Below are 25,761 nucleotides of genomic sequence, written 5' to 3'. Positions count from 1 at the left end.
GATCTTATGAATAAATGTTACCGTAGCATCAGTGTGCTGCTTAGCTTTAATATGCCAGAGCAAATAAACAAAAGCAAATACTTTATTGCATATGTTATATTTTTTACTTTTAACTCCAGAGGTGTCATCGAAAAATTCAGCGACTCCAGCCATCAAAAATCAAAAAATCATACCTGATTTAAATGTGATCTCCCTCTTAACGTCATGTCTTTGTGCACCTCTGGATCACTTCCAGGACAACTGCTTTTTAAAAATCTCTCCCTCAAACTCCTTTTTCAAACTCTAAACTTGCTTAGCAAGGAAACATCATCTTCTGTGTCAAATTGGCTGTCTTTTATTCGAGGATCAACAGAGCATAAGAGCTGGGAAACCAGCTGCGAACCAGCAACCAAACAGCAGCTTTCAGTGGAAGAGATCACAATTCCACCAGAACCATGTTTGTTGAACATTCATGGAGGTTTGCACCATGAATTCATCCCCCAGTGAATGAATTCACTGTCTCAGACTGGCAGCGCTGCTCACTGGCATCACCTTGAAGGTGGGATCAGCAAAATTTGAATAAAGGTGTGTTTTTGTTTTGTTTATTTTAATTTTTATGAGCAGTTTCGCAGAGTGGCTCTGATGGCACGGCATGCTGTTCTCCAACACGAGATAACTTGAAAATGCAGCTTTTCTTTTGTGCACTTTCTATTTTGTAACCTCTTCAGGATCCTGACCATCAGTTTGGGAATCACTGTCCTCACAGCAAAGAGTTTTACATAAAAATGTAATAAAGAAAAGTGTTTGTTTAGGTGTAACGCCACAAAAATTGTATAAACATGTGATGACTGATGCCGTTTTCTCAGTGCCTTGCAGGGCACCGCATCGCTGCTCTCTGTGCTCCTGTGTTTTATTCCTGTGGAAGTTGGAGTCAGAGCAAAGGGAGATTGTCAAACTGTAGATGTCTGCTGTGTCTCTACTGTCTGGTTTTAATGGTCTCTACTGCTTGTCAGTTGAATGATATAAAGTTGATCTGGAATACTTAATTTGCAGAGGAATGCGTTTGGCCCTTAGACAGGCGTTGTCTGGCTCTGTTTGTATAGCCATTAACACCTAAACATGCATGACTGAATGCACTTCCAAGCTGAAAAAGTCCATCTTTTGATGTGAGCTGATATCTTTGTTGTCTGTTTTTCTTTTTCTTCACTCCTTGCTCCTCTTTTACGACCGCACTCTGTTTCTGCTCCTCCTTGAAGTCAGTTTTCCTGTTGCAAGTTCTCCGTCTGTTTTTGGCTGGAATGGCTTTTGACTGGATGGCGATGGAGATGGCTCTGATAGATAGTACTTTTGTCAGTGATGAAATGGCTTGTCTGCCCCTCCTCTCACCTAAACAAGATGTCCATACGCAGCGGGAGTCCTGGCAGGGATGAGCCTGATTGGTGCTCTGTATTTCCTTGCGCTTCCTCTCTTGTTTCTGTACACACCTAGGTGGGCGAGTGCAGTAGGGGGATTGAAGCCCCACTGGAGCTTCCACTAGGGAGGGGCCTGTGTGTGCGGGCCTCTTCCATGCCTCGTCTGGCTGTAGAGTCGCAGGTACACACATCTCCCATGACACGGCTTCTGGGCTGGATCTCGAGGACGTCAGGGGCTGCATGGGCTCTTATGCCAAAGTCTGTCGTTCCTTAAGTGCACGTGATGCTGAGAAGTTCAGATCAGTAGAGTTTTGTTTCGACATTTGTTACTTTGGGAGGCTGAATAAGGTCCAATGAGTTGCTAGAACGGGCTGTGATCTTCGAATGCTGTTGCCTCATCTTGTTATGACCATTACTTTCAACCACAGAGTAAAGGAAAGACTAAACCTCTCAAATCTTTTAGGCTGCACTGCACTTTTGCACTGGCTAAAGCATGAAATATCATTTTTATTGTTTGGATCAAATAATCTGGTGGTAACAGAAGTATGCTTACTTATTTCCTTGTGTTTGTGCCCTGTTTTTCTATGTTTGTTGTGTGTGTTTTTAACTTCAAGCAGGCAGAGGTTTCTAGTGGCTCCATGAAGCGATCAGTCTCCACTGTTGCAGATCAATGTGTGAATGGACTTTGGCAAGAGGAGAAAAGCCCCGAGCGAGTCTATCGACCTCGTCACAAGAGCTATAAGGCTGCTGGTTAGTCCTGCTCGCCTGCTGTTAGGCAACTGTGTTCATAGATAATGAAGAGCTGAATTGAATGTAGTCCTATGACATTTATATCTTTATTTTCCTTTTCTTCTTTTTCTTTTTTGCTCCCTTGTATTTTTGCATTTCCTGTTGCACTCTTTCCTGAATGTCCCTTTAGTTTCTCGCTCTGAGCGTGGCGACAGGGAGCGCGGTCGCTCCAAGGAACGCTGCCACCTCCTGTCTCCAGACACGTCTCGTTGTAATTCAGAGGAAAGAAGCTTGCAGCCCTCACGATCCTCGAGCGTAGAACGAGCAGATCCCCAAGATAAACAGGTAGGTATACCTATTTAACTAATCATTAACACAAATATCCAATCGGCCCATCACATGGCAGCCACACAATCCATTTAGGCATGTAGACATGGTCAAGATAATCTGCAGAGGTTTAAACCGAGCATCAGAATGAGGACTTTGAAGGTAGTATGGCTGTTGGTGCCAGATAAGCCGGCCAGAGTATTTCAGTAACTGCTGATCTACTATAATTTTCCATTTACAGACCTGAGAAAGATAAAATATCCAGTGAGTGGCAGTTCACTGGAAGAAAATGCCTTGTTGATGTTAGATGTCAGACGAGAATATCTAGACTGCTTTGAGATGATAGAAAAGCCACAATATCCCAAATAACCACTTCTTACAACCAACATATGCAGAAAAGCATCTCTGAACCTTGAAGCAGAAGACAGCAGCAGAAGACTGCACCAGGCACCCCTCCTATGAACTAACAACAGGAAACTGAGGCTACAATTCTCATAGGCTCACCAAAATTAAAGAAGATATATATATATTAAGAAGACCATTAACAGTCTTTCAGAAGACTGTTAATGGTCTTCTGAAAACAGCAGAAGACCATTTCCACCACTCATGTAAATCAAGAGAGCAGGCCACACATTCAAAATGGGCAGAAAAAAGTAAAACATAATAAGTTGTCTTTAAAATGTTGTTATTGGCGATTGTTGATTAATTTATTCTTTACTTTCGCTTTCAGGGCAACAGCTCAGACAGTCCGATGCCATCCACATCTGAGTCCAGCACTCCCAGTGGCCGACGACCTCTATCGCAAACTCCAACCCGCTCTCGCCCTCACATCTCCTACTCCCCCCTCGTGTGTCGCACACAAGCCTCCATCGGTGAAGATGAGGATGAACCGGGCAGCCCTGAGACCATGAGGCGGAGCAAGCCCACACGGAAGAGCCAAGAGGGAGTCCCAGGGGAGAGGCAAAGCGAGGCCACCCGGCGCACATCCCCACCTCGACGCTACCCTTCTGAGCCCTTCCTGGCTTTGCAAGAGGACGACCACAGCCCAGACCCCTCTGGTCCCATGGAAACGTTGACCTTCGAGGCGGCCGTGGCCTGCAGCCTGGGACGCTCAAACACCATCAGCACGGCCCGTCCACGCTCGCGGACTGGCTGGCAAGTCCCCAACGGACACTTTCGAAAGCGTCTGGCACAGACAACCTCAGTCGCTAGTTGTGACCCTCTAAGCGACACAGAGGAGGACGACAGGTGCTAGGGACAGGAGGCGCAACATGAACGGAGGAAACAGAATGCCAGAGAGGTGTCACAGGACGCTGTATGACCGCATCCAGAGCGAAGGTTAATGCGACTCTTTCTGCATCAGTGCTTCAAGGCCGCGAGCCCGCTGGATGTTTGGTAAAAAAAAATCCAAAATGATGAAGAACAATACTTCCTGAAACTGTAGTTGCCAATTCACACAGAACACTGACAATAAATAAGGTCTATTTCCTGACTTGTACTTGATGATAGAGAGTAATAATATGTCACAAAAAAACAAATGGGTGGGTCAATTTATGTCATTTGTGTCAATAGGTATTTTCATTTTCTGGAGATGTTGCTCAATGATTCAGTGTTGCTCTAAACAGTATTTATCTGTGGGGTGTGTGAATATGTAACTACATTTTCTTATAAATCTATTGTTTTGTAAATACATTGTGATCATTACACCATCCCCATATATAAATTAGACCAGATCGACACAGCAAGCCATCATGAGGAGGCGATCTGATACTTACCAGACAATGTGGATACTAATAAGTAACACTCAATGATGCTGGATTTTTTTTACAGTATGAATGAATGTGAGGAGGGAAAACTGCCTGATTTTCCCCCATCATTTTTTTCTTTTTGCTATTGAACATAATAAGTTGTGAGAAATGAATACAATTATAGAATAACATAGAATATGATGCTTATTTGTTATTTCACCATGCAGTGTTGTAAAGCCATGCCACCACCGAACCTCAGACATTTGCAGACTTTTAATTATCCTTTGGAGATGGTTAAACTTTTATTTTTACCAGTCCAAAAGAAATCCTTTAAATGATAATTTTTCCCAACCATAATTAAACAGGATGTTTAATTGTTTGCCATGAATACAAAATATTTTCATCTAGTTTCGGTTTTGTTCTGTTTTTTTTTTTAAACTGTGAATATTATACGAACCATATATGAACACTGCAGACACACCACGATGCATTTTGCTTCAAATCTCCACATTGCTCTATTAATTACAAATAATGTACAGAGAAATTATGCTGTTTGTATTATGTAGAGAGAGAGAGAGACAAAAAATGAAAACGGTGTCAGCTGATGAGCTTTAAACGTAAAGGAATCCTTGGAAAATATTCATTTTAAGGTTTGTGTATTTGTTTTATTTGCCTGATGAAGGCCAATTCTGTGAAACTCACTTAACCAAAAACTTGGAGTTCCTGGAATGCAAATACTTTGTGGGTTTTTATGTGTAAAATAGTTGTATATACAAATAAAGGTGTTCACAAGTTGCCATTGTTACTGTTTATCTTTTTATTTCTCATTTAGGAGGCCAAGTGAGACATCAGAAAGCTTTGTGACATCTTGAGCACTGCAATTAAAAACTTCTGCAGAAACCAGTCCGAGTGCAACTGGAAACTGTACATTTAATTCAAGTACATATTTTGCAAGGAAAACGGCAAAGAGGCACAGAAGTTTATTGAAACGTGCAAACATACATGGAAATACAGATATGATTCATCAAGTATATCCACTATCCCGCATATGCCTAGCCTTGTTTCTCTAACTTTGTGTCCAAACCGCTCAACCCGAGATGTCCCTCTGACGTACTCATTTCTAATTTTGTCCATCCTGCTCACTCTCAGTGAAAATCTGAGCATTTTCAGCTCAGCCTGCTGTCTTCTTCTAAACCTACACAATAGCAGTTCTCACTACCATCTTGTAAACCTTGGCTTTTACTCTTGCTGCTGTTCATCTGTTAGAAATCACCCTTGACACTTGTCTCCACCTGCTCCACACTGCCTCCACTCTCTTCTCCACCTCTTGTGCACTGTCCATTGCTTTGGATGGCTGACCCCAGGTATTTAAACTCTTCCACCTACACTACCTCTACTCCTTGAGAGCTTGAAAAGAAGGCAACTGGACTTTTGTAAGTTTTTGAAGACATTTCGCCTCTCATCCAAGAGGCTTCTTCAGATGGTGGAGAGTTCCAGGCTGTAAACCCCCAGTGTGAGCTGCCGCATTGGAGATGGTCCCAAGAGTCACTAACAAACTATTTATCTTTTGAATTGCCACCTAAGCTAAGGAGTGAAAAAAGCAGTCACTGGGGCCAACAGATAAAACCCCTGTAAGACACTGGCCCACCTCAACAGGATGAGACTCAGGTGTACACCTGCTTTTAAAGGAGAAAGGACACTCTTTACAATGTAGTCCTAAGATCCCTTCCAGCGCCCATTGACACTTTGCCTCAGATGACCTCAATAGCTCACATGATGGCTGGGTGGTGCAATTTCTCACAGAGGCTTTATCAGCTGGCCCTGGCATTTATAAAATGGCCCGTGACTAAGGGTGTAAATACCCTGTAATTGAGTGGAATTTCAATGTATATTATTTGAAATTACAAAAAAAAAATCATATTAATATACAAATGCTTGAAGGTAGGAACACTAGAGTAAGGTGGTAACAAGCCAGGCTTTTACAGGAAACAAATAATTAAACTGTAAGTGCAGTCGTGCATATGTAAATTTAAGAACTGCATAATTTCCTGGTAAATTAGCAGAAAAACAAACACTATTTCCCCATTTTGGACCATAAGTACTTAACTCAAAGGTATGCTGTACTTTTGTGTATTACAGGCAAACTTGCCCAACTTCTGAGTATTTTACAGGAAAGGAGAGACATATTATCCTGTAAGAAATGTAAAGTACAGAGTAAGTAAAAAATGTAAACTGAATTATAGAAAATCCATCATTCACATTGAACATAATGAATATTAAATGATGATGTAAAAAAAAAAGATGCAAAAAGATAACATTAATCCATTTCATATTAAGGCCCACGGCCTGAGAAGTACAGCGTACCTAAATGTAAGACTGAGAAATATTGTTTCTCTACAAGATTAACAAACTATTTAAAATGAGTTATGCTGTACTTAAGTTATTACTTACTTAACTGTGTCTCCTTTCCTGTAAAATACCTGGAAGTTGGGGAAATTTAAACCACTCCATAATATGGTCTGAATCCCAAAAAGTACAACATATTTATAATGAAAGATGGAGAAATATTGTCTTTCTGCTAAATTGCCAGGAAATTACACAGTACTTAAAATGATTTATGCACAATTTAAATTATAATTATTTCTGAGTATCCTGTAACACCAACCCAACTTGTTAACCCCTTATTATAGTGTATCTACCATTAAATATTTGTAGATAAATATAATTGCAAAAAGGATCATTTCAAATCAAATACACTGGAATTCCATTTGATTACAGGGGAATAACATTCTTAGTCGCAGGCCGTATTATAAAGTGTTACCGGGGTTTATTGCCTTGGACTCTCCACCAATATCCTTGGCCAATATCCAAAGACAAACTTTGAAAGACCTTTGAAAAGCCCGATGATCTATTGTTCAAGACTACTTTAAAAATTAGAAGGAGGTCTGGGATTCTTGGAAGCAAAATATAATGAAATAACGGGTAACTCAAGACTTTTGCACAGTACTGTTTGAGCTAGTAAAAGCTAGCCTCACCCCCAAAATTGATTTTCTCTTTGGTGCATTGATTATTTTTCTCTCTGTGTCACTCTGAAATGTAATAATGGGGTCTCCTGTGTATATATTATAAAGTCAGTGTTTGCAAAGAGAGAGTCTGGTGAAAGAGAGGCTGTAAAGAGGTCAGAGAGTGAAAGAAGGGTTTGAATAGGTGCACTCAGTTTATTAGAAGCACCAGTCCAAACACTGCGGAAATTATTACTGCTAAAGTTATATCCTTACAAAAACTTACTTCAGAGAAAGTTAAGAAATATTATCAGGAAAAGTTTCTCTGTAGTTGTTCCACAAATCTGTTACTTAGTCCCAAATGACTAAATGTCATGTGAGACATTTAATCATGTGCACACGTGAGATATAATCATTTAAAATGCAACTAAAAAATGAAAAACAAACAAACAAACAAAACCCCCTTCTGGATCACAAACAACTTGTTAACACCTTACATGTGGAAAAAGGTGCACCCAGATGTATCAGTAATGTTCCCAACCCCTCCCCTAACTATTTGACATATTACCTAATTTCAGCTTCAGATGAGGTTTAAATAGCCAGAGACGAGAGAGCTGTAAGACAGCTAAAAAGTCATGAACTACACATATATAGGCATTGTGCTCTAAAATCTACATTATGTATTTAAAAAAAAGTATAATGTAAAAAATGTATAATGCACATTGTATACAGTCCAAACTATTCCAGACTATTTTTATAACATGTGACCAAAACTGGAAATTAGATTTTTTGCAATGAATTACAGTGTTAGCTGTGTGGAAAGTGAAATCATTAGCTTCTAAGCAGGACTTTAAATGTAATTATCTGCTCAAAAAAGGTTATTTATATACTTGTAATACTCTATAAGTATTGCTTCATATTAATGTAGTCTTTTTTGTAGCGATTAAATATTTAGAAATACTTTTTAATAGTTATTTGTTTTTTTGGCTCTATTTTTCTTTGGCTTTATGTCCAATCAGCATGCAGAACTACAACCTACGTCATATGAAACGGACTGATAACATATCCTTTGGCTGAAGAAAGAGCTAGCAAGGAAGCAAACTGTTAAATAATACTCACGAAGTTAAAGGGCGGAAATGTCTGTACATTCAGACACCCAGACAGCTGAGTGACTCGGCCAAAGTTACAGCTGAAGTAGATATTTTGCAGAGACTGCGAGTCTTACACAGGAATGAGCGATACTTATAGAGGAAGTCGCCCAATTGGCTAGCGAAATAGTAGCTAGCTCAGCTGCTAGCTGTCGTTAGCGAGGGGAGTTCTTTGTTTTGTTTTTCAGGTGGAGGTCCAACTAAACATGAAGAGAGACTATTAGTATTTAATTTTTACTTAGGAGTTTTATACGGATAAGCATGTAAAGAGTGCCCACAGCGGTAGTTAGCTGAACAGTAACTAAACAGTTTGTGGTGTAGAAAGTAAACAGCCAAGGGGGGCAACTTTAGCAGCAAATATCTTGTTTGTTGGCGTGGGTCAGGAAAGGACACGACGACATGGGTAACTGTCTCAAGTCTCCTACAGCAGACGACATTTCTTTGCTCCACGAATCCCAGTCAGACAGGGCTAGTTTCGGTGACGGGACAGACCCGGACCTGGAGCCCCCTCCGCCCTACCAGGTGAGTAGCTGCTGAGTCTCAACTTTCAGGTGTTTTAATCCAAAAGGGCCGGGGGAGGGGAGCGGAACATGCCCGACACATGAGCAACATCATAGTTTGTGAGGTTAATGTCAGTTAAGAACATACATGCTAACATGCAGTAGGTGGTGATAACAAAGGATAACTCAGTTTCATATCTGTGGCCCTTTGAGAAATAATCATACATTTAGTATGTGTTAACAGAAGGCATTTATCAAAAGTTGTCAAACCAGACAGCTGCTGCATTATTCACCTTATCCCAGCACAGAGCCTAATCTAGTCTGACCACTTTCTTCAGACACACAGTTAGCTTATAGGAGGAAGCACATGTTTTGGTTTCATATTGTTGTTTTCCTGTTTGTGCTACCAGGAGCAGGCTCACATGCCCATGTACCATCCTACACCCAGCCAGGCTCGTCTGGTCACCCAGCTGACAGAAGAAGAGCAGATCCGCATAGCTCAGCGCATTGGCCTGATCCAGCACCTCCCTAAGGGCGTTTATGATGGAGGGCAAGACGGCTCAGAGAAGAAGATCAGAGAGTGAGCATTTTACATTTCTGAAATATGATGAGCTTACAACAAGCAGGGGTGCGGGCCACAGGGTTGCGTTTTTTTAACCTAAGAACTGAATAGACATTTTGGCACTCAGGCTGGTTGCTTCTCAGGAGTACATCGTAACAAAGTTGTTTAGGAGTTTGGCTGTTTCACAGTGTGTCACACTATTGTTATTATTAATGCAGGAGTGTGTCCTTATAATAGAAAATTATTCTGTCAGAAATGTATATATATATTATAGGTTAGATATAATAAAACAGAAATAATAAACTTAAAAATCTGAGGGTATGAAGTAAACTCTGTTTAGGTCAGATGTGATGTTGCAGCTGTTTTCAAACAAAAGCAAAATCTGGCTCATTAGCTTGAAAACAAACTGCATTTGTACTTATTCTTTCAACTTTTGTGGCACAAATTACTCTGTCATCTGGGTAAAACATCTGTTAGCCTTAAGTAACATGTTTTCTTTAACTCTGGTTCCCTGTTGTGTCCAACATAGTAACAGTGACCAGAAATGAAGCAAAACCACAGTCCTTTTTCAAAACTGAAAAACTTCCTCTTTTGGTCCCAGGTTTTTTAGAGCATCTCTGGTCTCTTTAGTTTATCCCCCATCTGTCTCTTTACTGCTGTTAAACCCAGTGACAGAGCTCCTAAGTAGCTGTTAACAGACTGCTATTATACCTCGCTGGCTAGACAGCATTGGAATTTTAGAAATGAGCTATGTTTCAAAAATTAAAAAGCGAGTTAAGTGTTAGTATTAATTGTTGTGTACATTAGTTTTTGCTTCATGTGATTGGAAATGTGTGTAAGGAAGCTGCACAGTTAGAAGTTTTGATGTTGTGTCAAGCGTTCAAAGTGCAGATGTTTTGAAAGACTGCTGTGAAGTGTGTTTCAAAACACCCAGGGCACATGACTACGGCTAGTTGAAGTTTCGGTGTGTTTAACCCCAGTTTTGACAGGTGGCTTACCTGCTGCTTCTAGGTTTGATTGACATTGTGTAGAACAAACCTGATGACACCACATACACCCAGAAAACCTATAACTTTTTATAGGATTGGAAAAACAAAGGAATCTACAGACAGTTGTGGGATCTTTTTGACAGTTGCGTTGGTGAAACCCACAGAGTAAACACAACACAACTGCTGATGCCACTGTAGAGGTCAAAAGATAACTGTTGTTGCAAAAAGACATTCACTAGTATTTTGGCAGGAAGTTGTGTTGTATAGCCACACATTTATATCATGGCAAAAAAAAATACCAACACTATGTATACTCATAACAAAAGTGCCACGTGAATGGATTTTTTTGGAGAGGTAACATATAAAAACAGAAGTTGATTCAGCCTGAAAGCAACCATAAAACCAAATTTTTGAATAAAAATCTTTTCATAGGGCAAATATAGATGTTGTTACTTGATCCTTTTCTCTTATTCATCTTCATCAGCAAAATGAGCAACATTCACTCCAATGTAGACAAAACATCTTCGACAAAGATTATTGGCCTATACTTAACCTACCCATCACAAGAGAAAAACATTAGGCTATTCAAAAAAACATAAATGGCTCAGAAAACCTTTAAAATTGAGCACACTTTAATTGAACAAAGTTAAACATTGGCCAAACAAATATTTTGTTTATGTTTTACAAGATGTAAGAAACTGTTAAACAGGTACCTTGTTAGTTAAATCACCTTTTAAATGTAATTTTGTGCCATTTATAAAATTGCAACACACACACACTGTGTCAGCACTAGCAGCAGGAGTATCGGTTTCTTCCACGTTAGTGTCCACACCATGAGGTTACACGTCGCTTTTTACTGTTTAGCCATTCAAAACCAAAATCGATAGTTATTTATTAAGCAAATACGCTAAATTTTATATCCGTTTGAACCGACACACAGTACTTCTGGCAAGTCAGAAGTCTATCAAGCATAACATGAAGAATACAAGTAAGTATGAATAAATAAGTAAATGGGTAAATGTGGTTCGCCATTTTAATCAAATAATAATAATAATAATGATGTGCTTTGCTGTTTTTTTTCTGCATTTCTGTAAAATGATATATTTGAAAATTCTTGGATAATAACAGTTTTTATATCTTAACATTACAAATATTATTTTGGCTAAAGAGTTTGGTTATATTTATAGATTAACCATTACAGAAACATGAAAATAATTTTTGGTAATTACCAATACTGTTAATTTTGGGCAGCTGTGACATAAACCTTACACCAGGTATTGTTCTAATAAATAAGCATCATGTTTTTTTTTATAACTGCTGTTGTACATAAGCAAGCATAATGTGTTTAAGTGACTGGGCAAGGGTAGAAACATTTTAAATGTCTAGTGTCTCCATGGTGTACTGGTTAACATGTTGTTCTTACTCATGAAAGAGCCTCAGTTTGAAACCAGAGGAAGACACAAACAGAGGGTCAAAAGCTAGTGCACTGCCTGTGCTGTTCCCAAGCATGGGTAAATGGGAGGTTTACATCAGGAAGGGCATCCGTTGTAAAATCTGTGCCAAATCAAACATGTGGATCCATCCACTGTGGTGACCCCTTGGGGACAATAAGAGAGCAATTCAATTCAATTTTATTTATATAGCGCCAAATCACAACAAAAGTCGCCTCAAGGCGCTTCAAGCAGTTGAACGTAGCTTTAAAAGGACTGAAAATGAGACTGAAATGAATTTAAAAACCAAACTGAAACGAACAAATCCAATCTGGAAACGTACCGTGGCTAAAATTAGTTGAAAACAAAGAGTCAAAGCGAAATAAAATAAAATAAAAACTAATTAGAAAATACGAAACTATAATAACCGACAATTGATTTCGGATACCTGTGGGAAGTCTTTTTTTAGAACCTGTAATATAATGTTCGTGAGGGTCCGACACTGTTGCTGACAGTTATTCTTGTGTGTGGTGCATTGTGTGTTAAAAGCCATGTGGTTGTGTCCCGGCAGTGTACATGCAGTGCCAGCCAACCGAAACAAATAAAATGCTGGGACTTCTTTCCCTCCTGGGTCTCTGCTCTTTGTTGTGGTCAGGTTTTTTAGGGGGGGATAAACATTTTTGTCCCTCTAGTTTTCCCACTTCTTTGTGCATTCCCTCACATCCATCCCAATGGTTTCAGTAATCTCCCTCCAGGAGAGCATGCTTATGTTGATGCTTATGTTGGTGATTATTATTCCTTATACTAATGCTATGAATATTATTCTCTCACTGATACATTTAAAAACAGTGGTGAAAAAGTAGCTGGATACGCAGAGGATTTTTTTGACTGTATTGAACAGGCATGTGTAGTTCAATTTCTAGGGTGCACATCAGGTTAATTCCTTAGATTTACCACTGAAGCATAAATCCCCAATTCAACGCAAAGTCTAAATCAACCTTTAGTTGTGTGGACATTTTTACAGGTTAATGATTAACTACTGACTATAAATTGGATCTGTAAAATCATAAGCTGTGTAATTGTTTTAGTTAGACTGATCAAACAAAGTAGATTGGAATGAGCGCTGGGTCTGTCTCGTCACAACTTCCAGGGACTTAGAGCTTAAAATCAGAGGGTATAAATGGAGAATATTTTGACATTTTATTACTAAACAGTCAATGATGAATTGATAACGTGTAACTGCGCTACATTAAAGCATGAATAATTTCAGGTTTAGGAGAACACTTCATGTAGAAAGTCTGAGAAGATTTCTGCTGTCGTGTGTTTACGCGGACTGTTTTATCTGTTTTCAGATGCGTGATCTGTATGCTGGACTTTGTTTATGGGGACCCCATCCGGTTCTTGCCATGTATGCACATCTACCACATGGACTGTATAGATGATTGGCTTATGAGATCCTTCACCTGCCCCTCCTGCATGGAGCCTGTGGATGCTGCCCTGCTCTCCACCTACGAGACCAACTGAATTTTCCATCCCTTCTTCCACCGAATCGATATATCAAACACGACCCCCTCCAGCTCCCAAAACCCAGCAGCTGCCCTCTTATAGAGCGAGAGGAGCTGAAAGAAAAAAAAAAATGAAAGTGTTGGCTTTTGTCTTGCACTTTAAAAGTTTCCCACTCACCTAACGTTGGCCTTTCATACCCCTGGTCTGATTCCAGATTGAGCTGGTCTTAAACATCTGTTACACAAGTCGGTAAAAGACAGGTGTCCCAGCGACCCTGCATGGTTGTGTTTCTGTCATGCCGAGGCACTCTCCAGCTTTGCCGCTAACAGCGAGCATGTGGCATTTGTGTCTAAAAGAGCTGTTTGGTGACTGCGTTTCCACTCGAGCGGGTCTCAGTGGCGTTCTCCCCATCGGGGAGCACCTTTATTCATCACTGATCACGACTTAAATGAATAATTTGGTAAACAAATTATTGATGAAAATGCTCGGATGATTTGCCAGATATGTGTTGGCAACAGTAAAGAAGACCTTTCAAACATATTGATCTGTTAAACACATTAAAGTAGCCCTGCCCTTTGGATATGTGGGAATACACTGCTGACATTTACACTGTTGGTGTAGAGAAGAAGCCAAACAGGATTACAAAAAGAAAACACTTTACAGAAGTCACCCAAAGTGTAAAAGTATACAGTGGTGTACTTTATTTATATCAAAACTACTTCATATGTGTCTTTAGCCGTTCCTCTAAAAATATATTTTGAATTCAAGGGAAAACAAAGTAGAGTTTTGTAATGTTTGACCAGACGATGTGTTGTAGCTGATGGCCAGTGTAAAGGGCTCATTTGTGCATGGGCAGGCGGATCAGTCAGTGGAAATTAGAAGCGCTTGCACACACTCTTCATCTGATCCAGAGATTTGCACTTTACTCCTAGGACATTATGTAAAACAGTATATTAATATATGTACATTATAACCTTGCACTATCAATACTTCATTCCTTTTATCTCCTGAGATGCAAAAGTTATATAGCTGATAAAGATGTTTTTAAAGCCGTCAGTAGTCACTTATCACATTGAAGTAATCCTAAACACGCATTTCATGAAATCTGTGATTCATGTCCACTTTTTTGTGCAATTTCTTTGATCTTTTTTTCTTTGTGTGTGTGTAATTGAAGGGACAGAGGCTTGCTCAGCTTTAAAGGAATGGTTTGACATTAAAGCTTCTTCAAATTCTTGTTGAGAAGAATTTTTAATTTCTCATAGATCTATTAATGATTTCTTATTGGACTAATTTCCAGCTCCAAATGATTATTTGGGGGGTTTTCTTTATAGAGTAACTTTGCAGGATTCTGATTGGCTGGCCCTTTAGAACAAAAGGTATTTACAGCACGTGTTTGTGGCTTGTGTGGTCGCAGCTGCAGCTGTGCACGTGACTGTATTAAAAAATCTGCTCTCGCTGACTTCATACAGATCCAAGAGTAGCAAAAAATGCTTGAAACCAAGCCTCTAGAGCAGACTCAGTCTGACTCGGGGCGTAACACCCACATATTCTTCATTATATGAAGCTTTTCTCCATAGTTAATATGAACGCCACCGATTTAAAAAGTGTCTGTGACAGAAAGTAAGAGATCAACAACATTTTAAATACAGAGGGAGAACGTTCTAACCTGGATCTCACCGAAGTCCAAATATGCGTCCCCCTGTAGGAACCCACACCAGCATGTTCACCATCATCATTTGTTTCCATCTGAAGATGAACAAACAAGATTTAAGTTGTTTCATGGTTTAATTTTATTGTGGTTTTTGTGCTCTGTAGACAGAGCCGGGTGAGCTGTTCCCACGCTTTATGCTAAGCTAATTGCATTCCCCAATCCAGCTTCATCCCTAACAGAGATAACCTTTGTCTCTAAGCAAATAATGTTGAACTGTTCCTTTTAATAAAGAAGCATTGTGTGGCATAGCTGCTTAATTCTGAATCTACATGAATACAGTTTTCAATTCTACGCAAATATTTATCACTTTTTTTTTGTTTTGTTGCGCATTATTGTCTTTATTTCTGTAGTAGACGTTACATTTATTGCTTTGCTTTTTACTTGTGCTGTTTTGGTGGTGTCGGTGTCTCTTTCACATTTTCTGTTATGTGTGTAAAACCCATCTTGTATTGAAGTATCCAGCTGTTTGGTACTGTTGTTCCCGTCTGGTCGTGCAAACCTGTCCGGGCTGAATTTTCAGAGTGTGAGAGTTTTTCCTCTCATGGTGTGACAGTTAAACCTGAGATCATCTTTTTCACTGAGCTTTCCTTTGCTGTGTTTTCATGAATATTTCTTTATAATCTTCTTTTGTTTTGTTTTTTTGGATGGCTAAGGACCCTTTGTGTAAATAAAATAATAATAATAATTAAAAAATTGAAAAATGATATGCGGTTTTGGTTTATTAACATAGAAGCATCCATTGACTTACCCCGAAACTGCTCACATCAGCCAGTGAAGTGGGCTAAATAATGGGGCAGATTTGTGGCCCTGTGATTACCAAAGTAAGAGATTACAGAAAACACAAAAGCAAAAACACTCCTTTTGAGCTTTTTCATTAATGCAATCCTCAAATCTGGCAGTGGAGTGGAGAACGTGACTACATAATGAGCGCTGTGTGATTTGACTGATGTAGCAACTCAGGCAAAGCCACTTTGTTTCCTCCACTTGCATCAGCTGCCGAGGAAAACATGAGCCCAGTTGGTGCCCGTTTCAAGCGTTTCTATATGTGACGCTCAAATATCTGAGATTGGAATTACAATTACAAAAACCACAAATTTAAATCCTTGTTTTAAGTACGATGATATGTGGCGTATAAAGGCTGCGTGTCCATTTCTTAAGCACCTTTTGAGACGAATACATTGCAACATGCGCTTTGTTTCCTCAGATATAAGAACCGACACAGTTAATCAGCTTTGCAGTGCTGCAAGATCTGCGTGCCTTTACTGTTTTTAGATTAAAACTCAGACAACTTTGACAAACACGAGGACAGACGTGGAAAGGTCCCCTATTCGTTTGCGACCATAATGAGATTTTTGTGTGGCAACATATTAAAATTGTACTAATGTCTCAAGAGTTTAGGCTGAAGGATTAGTTGAACTGCTCGTATATGCATCGCTTACTGAGAGAATGCTTGATTTACTCCTCCCTCATAAATAAAAAACAAAGTCTTTTTGTCTCAGTAGGCAGTCGTAGAGCTGGCAGGAATGCAGTGTTGCTCAAAAATTTGAAAGAAGCAACGCAATACAACAGAACTTAAACCTCAGATGAAAGGCAAAATACTTTGTCATTCTGTGAGTAGCAAATGAACATGGTGTAACAGATCAACACAAAATAACAAGTGCATTGATAGTTACGCATTTATTTTTGCATCCATGACCCATTTATATGAAAAATCATGTGAACAGATCCTTTTTTTCTTTACCAGTACTGACAGTTCAAGCTTAGACATTTTAGTTGAGATTTATTATCATGGCTCAGAAGGCATCCAGCAGCCTACGCTGTCTGCAAAGGAGGACATGCAATCACTTTCTCAAAAACAGCTCGACACAATGATCAGTTTGTGCCATTGTTCTAATAATGAGTGGCAGCTGGTCACAGAGAGATATGCAGAGTCACGAATCATTAGGGTTTGTACATCCCATGAAAGGTGACGGGAATGGTGCACTCCACCTCTGCCCTGGCAACCTCAGAAAGATCCTTGGCGTTGAGGATGAGGAGGTACGCTGGTCTCTGGGCACCGGGAGCTGCGACAATGGTAAGCAGCACACCTGTGGGGACAGCAAACACTAGCCTTGCTTAAAAATTACTTCTTACAATACAAGTAATTGTTAAAACACACTGCATGGAACATTATACTTTAACTGCTGTAGACTTACCGTCATCCTCATCGACAGCATCAGGAGTCTGTACAAACAACGGCTCTGAGGGGTAGGAGTCGGGCTCCTGCCATACCCAGGTCTCCTTGGTCTTCACGTTCAACTTGCAGATCTACACAGAAATCAAAAGAAAAAATCAACCCAAAAAAATATTTTTCTACACTCACAGTCTGAAATCTGCTGCTCTAGTCTCTTACCCTGTCTGGTATGAAGTGGTTGAGACCCAGGGCGTAGGCATATGTGTAATTCTTGCCGCCATACCTCTTGTAGTTAATCTGAGGAAACTCAAAAGCTACAAAACCAAAGAATAACAAAAGATCACTCAGTAGCCATTCATCCCTTTTTGTCCACTTATCCTATTTAGGGTTGCGATTGAGGGTGGAGCTGTCATAGAGCAAGAGGAAGGCTACACCCTGAACAGATATGCTAACCTTCACACCTACAGTCAGTCACCAGTTAACCCTGTGTATGCTTTTTGGATGTTTGTACTCATAGTCCACACAGAAAGGCCCCACACTAGAATCAAACCCAGCACCTTCTTGCTGTGAGGCAACAGTGCAAGCCAATGCACAACTCAATCATTCAGTAATGTCTAAAAATGTCTTCTTGAAAAATAGCTACATTGTCACCTTGGTGAGGACTGGAGAACAGCACCTCAGGCTCAAGCCAGGTCGACCCATCAGCGTACATGGTGGCTGTAGCTGTGGTGTACGGCAGGCTCACCAGATTCTTCCCCTGCTCCTCCTACATCAAATCCGGATCATGGTCAGAACAACCAAACCTTGCATTTGTTTGTGGAAGATTTTATCAGTCTGATGAAAGAGAAAGGTGCTCACCTTGTGAACATCCAGGGGAATGACGTATCTGCGCACCTCCGGCTGGGGGGCGAGCGTGGCTGCCTTCTTCACCTCTTCCCAGTTAGCCCTCAGGTTGGCCAACCAGAGGTAGTTGTAAACAAACTCAAAGCTGCAACACAAAAATGTTCATGAGTACTAATCTCGCTGGATCAAACAAATGCGGTCGGTCGAATGCTTCAGTTACCCTTTCCAAGCACAAAGGTCAACAACAATGAACCCCTGGTCCTCGAAGGCATTGATATGATGAAACATGCCAATAGGTGCTCCTTTAAACTTGAGATCGATGTACTCTCCTGGGTCTTTCTTGGCAATGTGGAACAGGGTCTACAAGAGAACATCAGAGCTTCAGATGAGATTATAGAAGGAGAGCAGCCAAAAACACCAGTGTGGGGTTTTTGTGGATTTAAAGATATTTGTTCGGCTCCTTACTCCTTGGCTCTCATTGGATTCGAAGCAGTCCATGTAGTTGCAGCCACGGATACTCCAGGCGCTCAGGAACTTCAGCAGGTTGATTTTCACAGGAGTCTCCACAAAGACAAAGTAGTTGTCTGTCATGCCGAAACTGAAGTAGATAAAAACACAAAACAATAAAAACCCATCAACTAAATTCAGTTCAATTCAGTTCAGTTTTATTTACATAGCTCCAAATGACAACAACAGTTGCCGTAAGGTATTTTATATTGTAAGGTAGAGACCCTTCAATAATACAGAGAAATCATTTGGGCGACAGTGGGAAGGAAAAACATTTTTTAAGAGGAAGAAATCTCAGACAGAGCCAGGCTCAGGGAAGTGCACCCATCTCAGAGTGTGAGGCAGGACAAAAATAACACTGAATCTCGCACACAGACTCACAGACATGTGGACACACCTGTGCACGTAGGAAGGCTTGAATCTCTGATAGCTGGGGAACTGCACCACCACCTTGGACTTGTCGATCGGATCAGATTTATCTACAAAAGAAAAAGTTGTGGTGTTTTAAAGGGATCACTCACTGTTTCGAAGTCTCCGCCTGGTCCAACACTTCATAAAATCTATATGATGTTTACACTGACAGAAAATATGACCTTTTTCATAAGTAATTTATATTTTTGCACTTTAACCTTACTTTCTATGTCTGGGGTACTCACACTGTTGTATTTTAATCCCTGGGTATATATATATATATTTTTTTTTTTTAATAAAAAGGTAGAAATAGCCATTGTAGAGTAGATTAAGCATCATAAGTACATTTACGTATTCGTGTTATTTAGAAAATAACCATATTTTTAAATTCCATCTTATTTTTTGTACAAAATGAACTGAGTTGAATGAAAAACCAAGTGTTTGTGTTATTGTTGCATGCAGGGTTGATCTAAACCTTTCTGCGTGGGTGGGATCCTGACAATATTGTAGGCCAGTGATGCTCCTTTCCCCATGCAGTTTCCAATGTTATACACAGTACCGTCCCTCTCAATATGAGGGTGGGCAGTCACTCCATTAATATTGACATAGTTGCACATATCGACCTGCACAGAAAATAAAGGCGAAAGCTGTAAAGGTGAAAAGATTGCTCGCTCTCGTCTCAGATTCAATGTACTTTATTGATGTACCTTCTTCAGAGTCTCCAGCGTATCTGTGTTGACTTTAGTGATGTAGTTGGTTTCTGTTGCAGCATAATAATCCTCACCAATAGGGTAGACACTCACCAAGCAGTTGTCTGTGACCTCAACACCTTGGAAGTAAGTGAAAAACCTGCAGCCGGAGAAAAAACAGGTAAAGACTGCAGTCTATACAGGATTGTAACAAAAAAAAAGGGAACTTGGAGGTAAAATACTGCAAATATTTGCAAAGTTTGAGACATTTCTAATTTGCTCTCAAATGTGTGCACGTGGAACCAACCTGGAGAAGATATTCTTGCAGGGATCAGGATATGCGAATGTACCAAACTCAGTAATGACCACACGCTTCTCTGTAATGGCTCGCACATAAGCATCTGTCCTGATAAACCTAAATGGAGGAAAGAGAGCAAATGCAAAATCCACTTTATGGGTCATTGACTACCCCTCAGACTTCCCATACATGCAGCAAGTGGAGGGGAATGTGCTAAACGAAACAATCACGTGTTTGCAGGAGTGTTTCATGCAAATGTGTTTGGTATCTATGAGTCAAAATCTCATGTCAGGACTCAACATGAGCAAACTGGCTCAACTGTGTTAAGTAATCCATGACACCATCCAGTCTTATGGCAACATATGATGTTTCACACGAAATCACACAGCACCGGCTACTCAGCTACAGTTCAAATGCAATATGTGACACTGATAAATGACCGCCTTACTTCCGGAAGTAGGTGACCTGGCCATTCTTGAAGTCAAATTTGTGCATGAGGGCCTGGCCATCGAAGAGGTGATAGAAGGGTTCATCTCCGACCTCAAAAAGCCCAGGTCCCAGACGGAGAAGGCTTCCCTTCAGAAACAAAGGAATCCGGCCTGCAGAATGAACGTGGATCACAGAAAGTTTTCAGTGTGCTGAGTTATAAACTAGAAAGTATAAATTTCCAGAAAAGTGCAGTCGATATGCAAATGTCAAAAGAGTTATTTTCGTGTCTAGTCTATTTCTGTCTGAAAGATGTAAACAAACCTGTGACTGTTGCGGGAACAGTCTCAGACAGCTCTTCACATGTCTCAAAAAGCTTCCTGTAGCCACCAGCTGGGTGTTCAAATCTGTTAGTAAAAAAAAAAAAAAAAAAAGAGCAAAGACATCAAGAAACACTGCAGCCAAAGAAATTATTGCTGATGGGTTTTCAGCAGGTTAAAATTATATATCTTTCAGCTTTAAGTAATTTTAGGATTTCTGATGACTCGTTTTTGGTCAGAAACCCAACCTGCTCCTGACTACATAATCCTGTGAAAAACACCACAGGATTAGGTTAAAGATTTCTCTACCAAAAATCTAAATAATTAATTGCATTAATTTCCAAAAAGTACTGAAACAAACATCACAGTTTTCACCTAACAAATCTGTTTAGTTAATTCACTTAAAAAAATACTACCCTGCTTATCATTCAATGTAATAAGAAATATGAGATACAATTGAATTCATTAGAAACTGACCGGCTGACCATGGTTCCTTTTTGCTGTTGAATATAAAACAAAAAGCAAACTGTAACAAAAACCTGTGGTCACTGGTTTAGTAACTGGAAGCCTCTGATCTCCCACTGGATTTGAGGTATTTATTCATCTGGGCCTCCTCGGAGTCAATCTACGCAATCAGCGCTGTAAAGCTTTGTCCCAGCCAATCATGTCACATGGGGAACAAGTATCCCATTGTGCCAATATCCTCTTTTGGGTGACCCAATGGCTACCCCTCTCAACCTGGATTTATTGCAGAGAATATGCACTGCAAAAAGTGATGCTTGGCAAGAGAGTTGCGTTTGTGTGTTGGATTTCTTTTTCTTTCTATTTTTAACTGTTCTGATTTATGTGTTAAGATAAAATTATGCTGAGTCACAGACAGTTTATTTTAGCACTCATGCAACATGTAGGTCAACTACCCATTATGAAGAAATATCAAGAGTAGAAACTTTGATCCACATAACACTGGTTTTGCACATTGTGTGAAATAAAGACAAACACCTTTCTCATCTAAACTGCAGCTTTTATCCCAAGTGCAGTCCATATTAGTGCCAAAACGTTTATTTACTACACTTTTACTATTTTAATTATATATATATTTTTGTCATTTCAAGTATACATAGGGTAAGTAGAAGCTAGGTGCTGCTAATCAAATGAACTCTAAATGACCATCAGTAATCTGTGAGCATCTCTGTAAAAGGTTTTGGCAGTTTGCAAGTGTGGAGCATTGAGATGTGTTAACACAATGCCACAATCTTCCCAGGAGTGGACCCCAAGGTCAGACTGTGTGCCTCAGCTTTCATCACTGAGTTGACCATGAACTTCTCTGTATATCAAAGTGTTCTACAGTCAAATGTGAGGCCATCTGTTCAAAAGCTAAAGCTTGTCCAAAACTGGGTCATGCAACAATATAATAATCTGAAGCCCAGCAGCAAATCTACAACAGAATGGCTGAAAAAAAGATGTTGCAGTGGTCCAGTCAAAGTCCAGACCCTGACCTGAGTGAAATTTTTGTGGCAGGACCTTTAGAGAGCTGCCCACAAACCTCAATGAACTGAAGCAACGTTGTAAAGAAGAGTGGGGTAAAATTCCTCCGCAACAGTGTGAAAAACTGAGAACAATTACTTCAATTTATTACTGCTAAAGGTGATTCTACAAGCTACTGAACTATGTGGTGTAGTTACGTAGTCTCATCCCAGGACTGCAGTCACAAGTCATGAGAAAACTCCTTTTCACTCTGACTGTATGTGGGGAAAACAAACAGGTAATTTTGACCCAGAAATGAAATAAATGAGATAAACTCACTGCTATCTGCACTTTAACACTATTTTTTTTTTCTTTTTGGACATTAGTACTAAATAAAAATAAGAAATGTTTTTCAGTTAAACCTCACTGCCATCATTAGGTGGGATTGTACAATGACTGTTATACAAAATGCTACTTGGATGAAATGTGGCCAGTTGTTCTTTGCTCTGAGCACAAAATGCCTTAACTTGCTTGTCTCAGCGCCATGATAATCCAGGTGAAAAGGATTAGCCTGAAGACAAACGCTGTATTGTTCCTCCTGGGGGAAAAAAACACCGTTAGGAGAGAGTTGTGTCACCGCTGTGTGACGTAGCGGCCTCAGCCAACACATGAACTGAATGAATGAGAAACGCAAAACATTGTTGTGATAATCTCTCAGGAAAGAAACAAAGCATCTCTGAGTTCTACGGTGATAATCGCAGCTTTAAGGGGTCGGCATAAGTAACACATCAAATATAATCAGCACCCAAAACAGTGAGTATAAGAAACAAACAGCTGATTAGACCACAAACAAGTCAAGTAAATGCAAAGAAACAAAGAACAAAGAACACCTTTTAACCTCCGTCGGTCTGCAGAGTGCTTTACGATGTTCGCACAGAGCATCAAAATGGACTAATATCGAGCACACTAAAGCAAAGATTAGAGATTTTTTGAGGATTGATGCCTTAGAGCATGCAGTCACAGTAAAGCAGCTTAATCTCTGCGATCACAAGCAGCAAAGGGTCTTTGATGATATCGCCAATACAAATGAGACAGTACTCGTCTTTGAACTGAAAAACAGGTGGTAGACTGTTCATTATAATTTCAGCCTAATGAGACTCTGGGCTTGAAAAGAGATCTTTTAGCGTATGATGTTGCTGTACCTTATTTTATCCAGGCAACAGAGTGGATCGATGCAGAGAAGCTGGTCGGTTTTAAAAACAGAGCATTTTTAATGATGTGATTGCATTTCATTGTGAAAATATAAAAAAGATACACTGGATGAGCTTTGGAAAGAGTCATGCAGCTGATAACTATGATTTGTTACTGCAAATGTGTTGATGCTGATACAGCTGCAGTGTCTGCAATAATTTAACTTACCAAATCCAAAGTGCGCTCATTCAGCTGTTAACACCGGAAGTCTTTAAACGAGATCTCACAGCTAAAAAAAAAAACTGTTAGAAACGCAATATGGCCTCAGGGAGGATCTGCGACAGTAATTTGGCTTCATTTTTTTTTGTATTTTAAATTTAATGATTTTGTAAGAAAAGAAAAAGTAAGATAATATTTCAAAATCAAAACAAGATCAGTGAGATTTTAGAATAAGTCACGAGACTGCAAGTATGACTTAGATCTGGAGTTTTTCATTTTTGAGGAAGTTGTAAGCTTTGGAACAAAATAGTTTCAGCTTCATTGAAAAAACACTGTTACTTTTCCCTCCTCTGGCTCTCAGCTACATCCCCCCGGTGGCGTTTGTTCAGATGTCAAGTCTGCAGGTCATTATCACCAATCAGATCCATCTCCAGACAACTTCACCAACTTCTTCCACTTGCTGAGGCCATTTAAACGATGCAGTCTACTGAAAGTCAGTAAAAATAGTCTAAAATATCTGCTTTAGATTAAACTCATGAGTGAAACAAGTCGTCACACCACTCCTACTTTTATATTTTCTTCCATCTAGATAGTAATGACTGCAAGGTGAGGATCACCATTATGGGCTCAAAATGTGGTCATAAATATTTTGTACTTGTAAAAAAGATTTGTATGTGTAAAAAAGATTTGTGTGTGCGTAAAAAAGATTTGTGTGTGGACTTAGAAAAAAACCCCTGCAAGTTACAAGTACGAATTTTGACCCTATTTTTCTTCCTTTCATCTGATTGGTCAATGTCATGTCAATCACAAATGTAACAATCCAATCAGAGAACAGATGGGTTTGGCTGTCGGAGGGGCGCTTTTTTGAACTGCAGGTCCTTGAAGGATGATACAGTTTGAAGCTGGAGGATCTCTATATAAATATCCGATAGCAGCTAGGTCCCCTAACTTTCAGTAGCTGTTGAAAGGAAAAAGTTGTGGTATATCAGTGGTTAGAAATACCATTATTACTTTAGGATTAGTTTAACACAAAGTCAGGGCTGACCCAGGACCATTGCTGTGAGTCACAGTGCGCAGCTTAAAAGTCCTTTCACATCAGACGCAGGATGTGCTGCTAATGCTAACTAAAAGCAAAGGATCCAGAATTTGTTGCGCTGGCTGCTGGGCTCTGTGGGTTTTTGCAGCAGCTCTACCTGTACTAGATGCACCTGCTCCTTGTCTTTTCTATCTCTAACTTTATGTCCTCTACAAGAGTTTCTGTTTTTTTTTTGCTGGTTCTTCAAATGTTCAATAAAAACATGTATGCTAATTCATAACGAAGAAAGCTTTGTAATGAAGACTGTCATTTCCAAAACACTGCCCGCCCCCACCCTGCGGTCCGCAGCGCTGTTGAAAAGGCTGTGGAAGTCCCTATATTAAACACGTAGACCTGTGACACAAAAATCACCAAACTCGGACGACCACAGACTGTTTTCCTTCGTGGTGATGAAGGAAAACGCTGGGTTGGCATGTAAAAGGGCATTTATTCCCTTCAAAGACCTGCAGTTCAAAAAAAGCGCCCCTCCAACAGCCAAACCCATCTGTTCTCTGATTGGATTGTTACATTTGTGATTGACATGACACTGACCAATCAGATGAAAGGAAGAAAAATAGGGTCAAAATTCGTACTTGTAACTTGCAGGGGTTTTTTTTCTAAGTCCACACACAAATCTTTTTTACGCACACACAAATCTTTTTTACGCACACACAAATCTTTTTTACACATACAAATCTTTTTTACGCACACACAAATCTTTTTTACACATACAAATCTTTTTTACAAGTACAAAATATTTATGACCACATTTTGAGCCCATACACCATCTTTAATTTCTCGAGTTCATGTAACAAAAGCCAGGAGCTGCGACTGACAGAGATGAAACATGTCCACAATCTCATGGATTACTGACTACCTGACAGGTAGGCTGCAGTATGTGAGACTGCCTGTTTTATTGATGGGCAGTACAGGAGACAGCAGTGCTGTCTCCAGTTCATGCCACCTACAGAAATACTCTGACTGATTGTGGAGTGGATGGATCTATTAGTGATGAGCAGGAAGAAGAGTACAGAGCACAAGTTGATGATTTTGTTGAGAGTTCTGGGAGGAATCATTTGCTTCTAAATGCGAATAAGAACAG

General features: G+C 39.8%; 3 protein-coding genes across 9 annotated transcripts in view; 2 read left to right on the top strand and 1 right to left on the bottom strand.

Moving 5' to 3' along the window:
• LOC146367706 (voltage-dependent R-type calcium channel subunit alpha-1E-like) overlaps window positions 1–4,990 on the top strand; it is a 70,548-nt gene extending 65,558 nt beyond the window's left edge. For 4 of the 7 annotated variants that reach the window (XM_084913660.1, XM_084913658.1, XM_084913656.1 and 1 more), the window contains 4 exons: window positions 1,468–1,572; window positions 2,006–2,141; window positions 2,311–2,465; window positions 3,178–4,990. In XM_084913660.1, coding sequence (XP_084769786.1) covers window positions 1,468–1,572; window positions 2,006–2,141; window positions 2,311–2,465; window positions 3,178–3,702 — 921 coding nt within the window. In that variant the 3' untranslated portion in view covers window positions 3,703–4,990. The remainder of the gene's footprint in view (window positions 1–1,467; window positions 1,573–2,005; window positions 2,142–2,310; window positions 2,466–3,177) is intronic. The other 3 variants (XM_084913657.1, XM_084913662.1, XM_084913661.1) reach the window with 3 other exon arrangements.
• A 3,256-nt stretch (window positions 4,991–8,246) lies between these two features.
• Window positions 8,247–13,447, top strand: LOC146367705 (RING finger protein 11-like). The gene is made up of 3 exons (XM_084913156.1): window positions 8,247–8,867; window positions 9,256–9,425; window positions 13,179–13,447. Exons 1-3 carry the CDS (start codon window positions 8,745–8,747, stop codon window positions 13,348–13,350), a joined length of 465 nt encoding a protein of 154 aa, XP_084769282.1. The 5' UTR covers window positions 8,247–8,744; the 3' UTR covers window positions 13,351–13,447.
• Window positions 13,448–16,705: 3,258 nt separating this feature from the next.
• Window positions 16,706–21,618, bottom strand: rpe65a (retinoid isomerohydrolase RPE65 a). The gene is made up of 14 exons (XM_084913418.1): window positions 21,188–21,618; window positions 20,715–20,797; window positions 20,413–20,563; window positions 19,974–20,081; window positions 19,685–19,826; window positions 19,453–19,600; window positions 18,964–19,045; window positions 18,525–18,657; window positions 18,280–18,419; window positions 18,075–18,204; window positions 17,868–17,982; window positions 17,436–17,530; window positions 17,239–17,350; window positions 16,706–17,130 (listed from the first exon to the last, which is right to left on the bottom strand). Exons 1-14 carry the CDS (start codon window positions 21,196–21,198, stop codon window positions 16,985–16,987), a joined length of 1,596 nt encoding a protein of 531 aa, XP_084769544.1. The 5' UTR covers window positions 21,199–21,618; the 3' UTR covers window positions 16,706–16,984.
• Between the last annotated feature and the right edge of the window lie 4,143 nt (window positions 21,619–25,761).

This window comes from Perissodus microlepis, chromosome 18 (genome assembly GCF_051167445.1).
Source record: "Perissodus microlepis isolate ML-2025 ecotype Zambia chromosome 18, ASM5116744v1, whole genome shotgun sequence".
In the NCBI taxonomy this organism is placed as follows: domain Eukaryota; kingdom Metazoa; phylum Chordata; class Actinopteri; order Cichliformes; family Cichlidae; genus Perissodus; species Perissodus microlepis.
The sequence above is the reverse complement of the archived record's forward strand: the minus strand, read 5'-3'. Positions and strand labels throughout refer to the sequence as shown.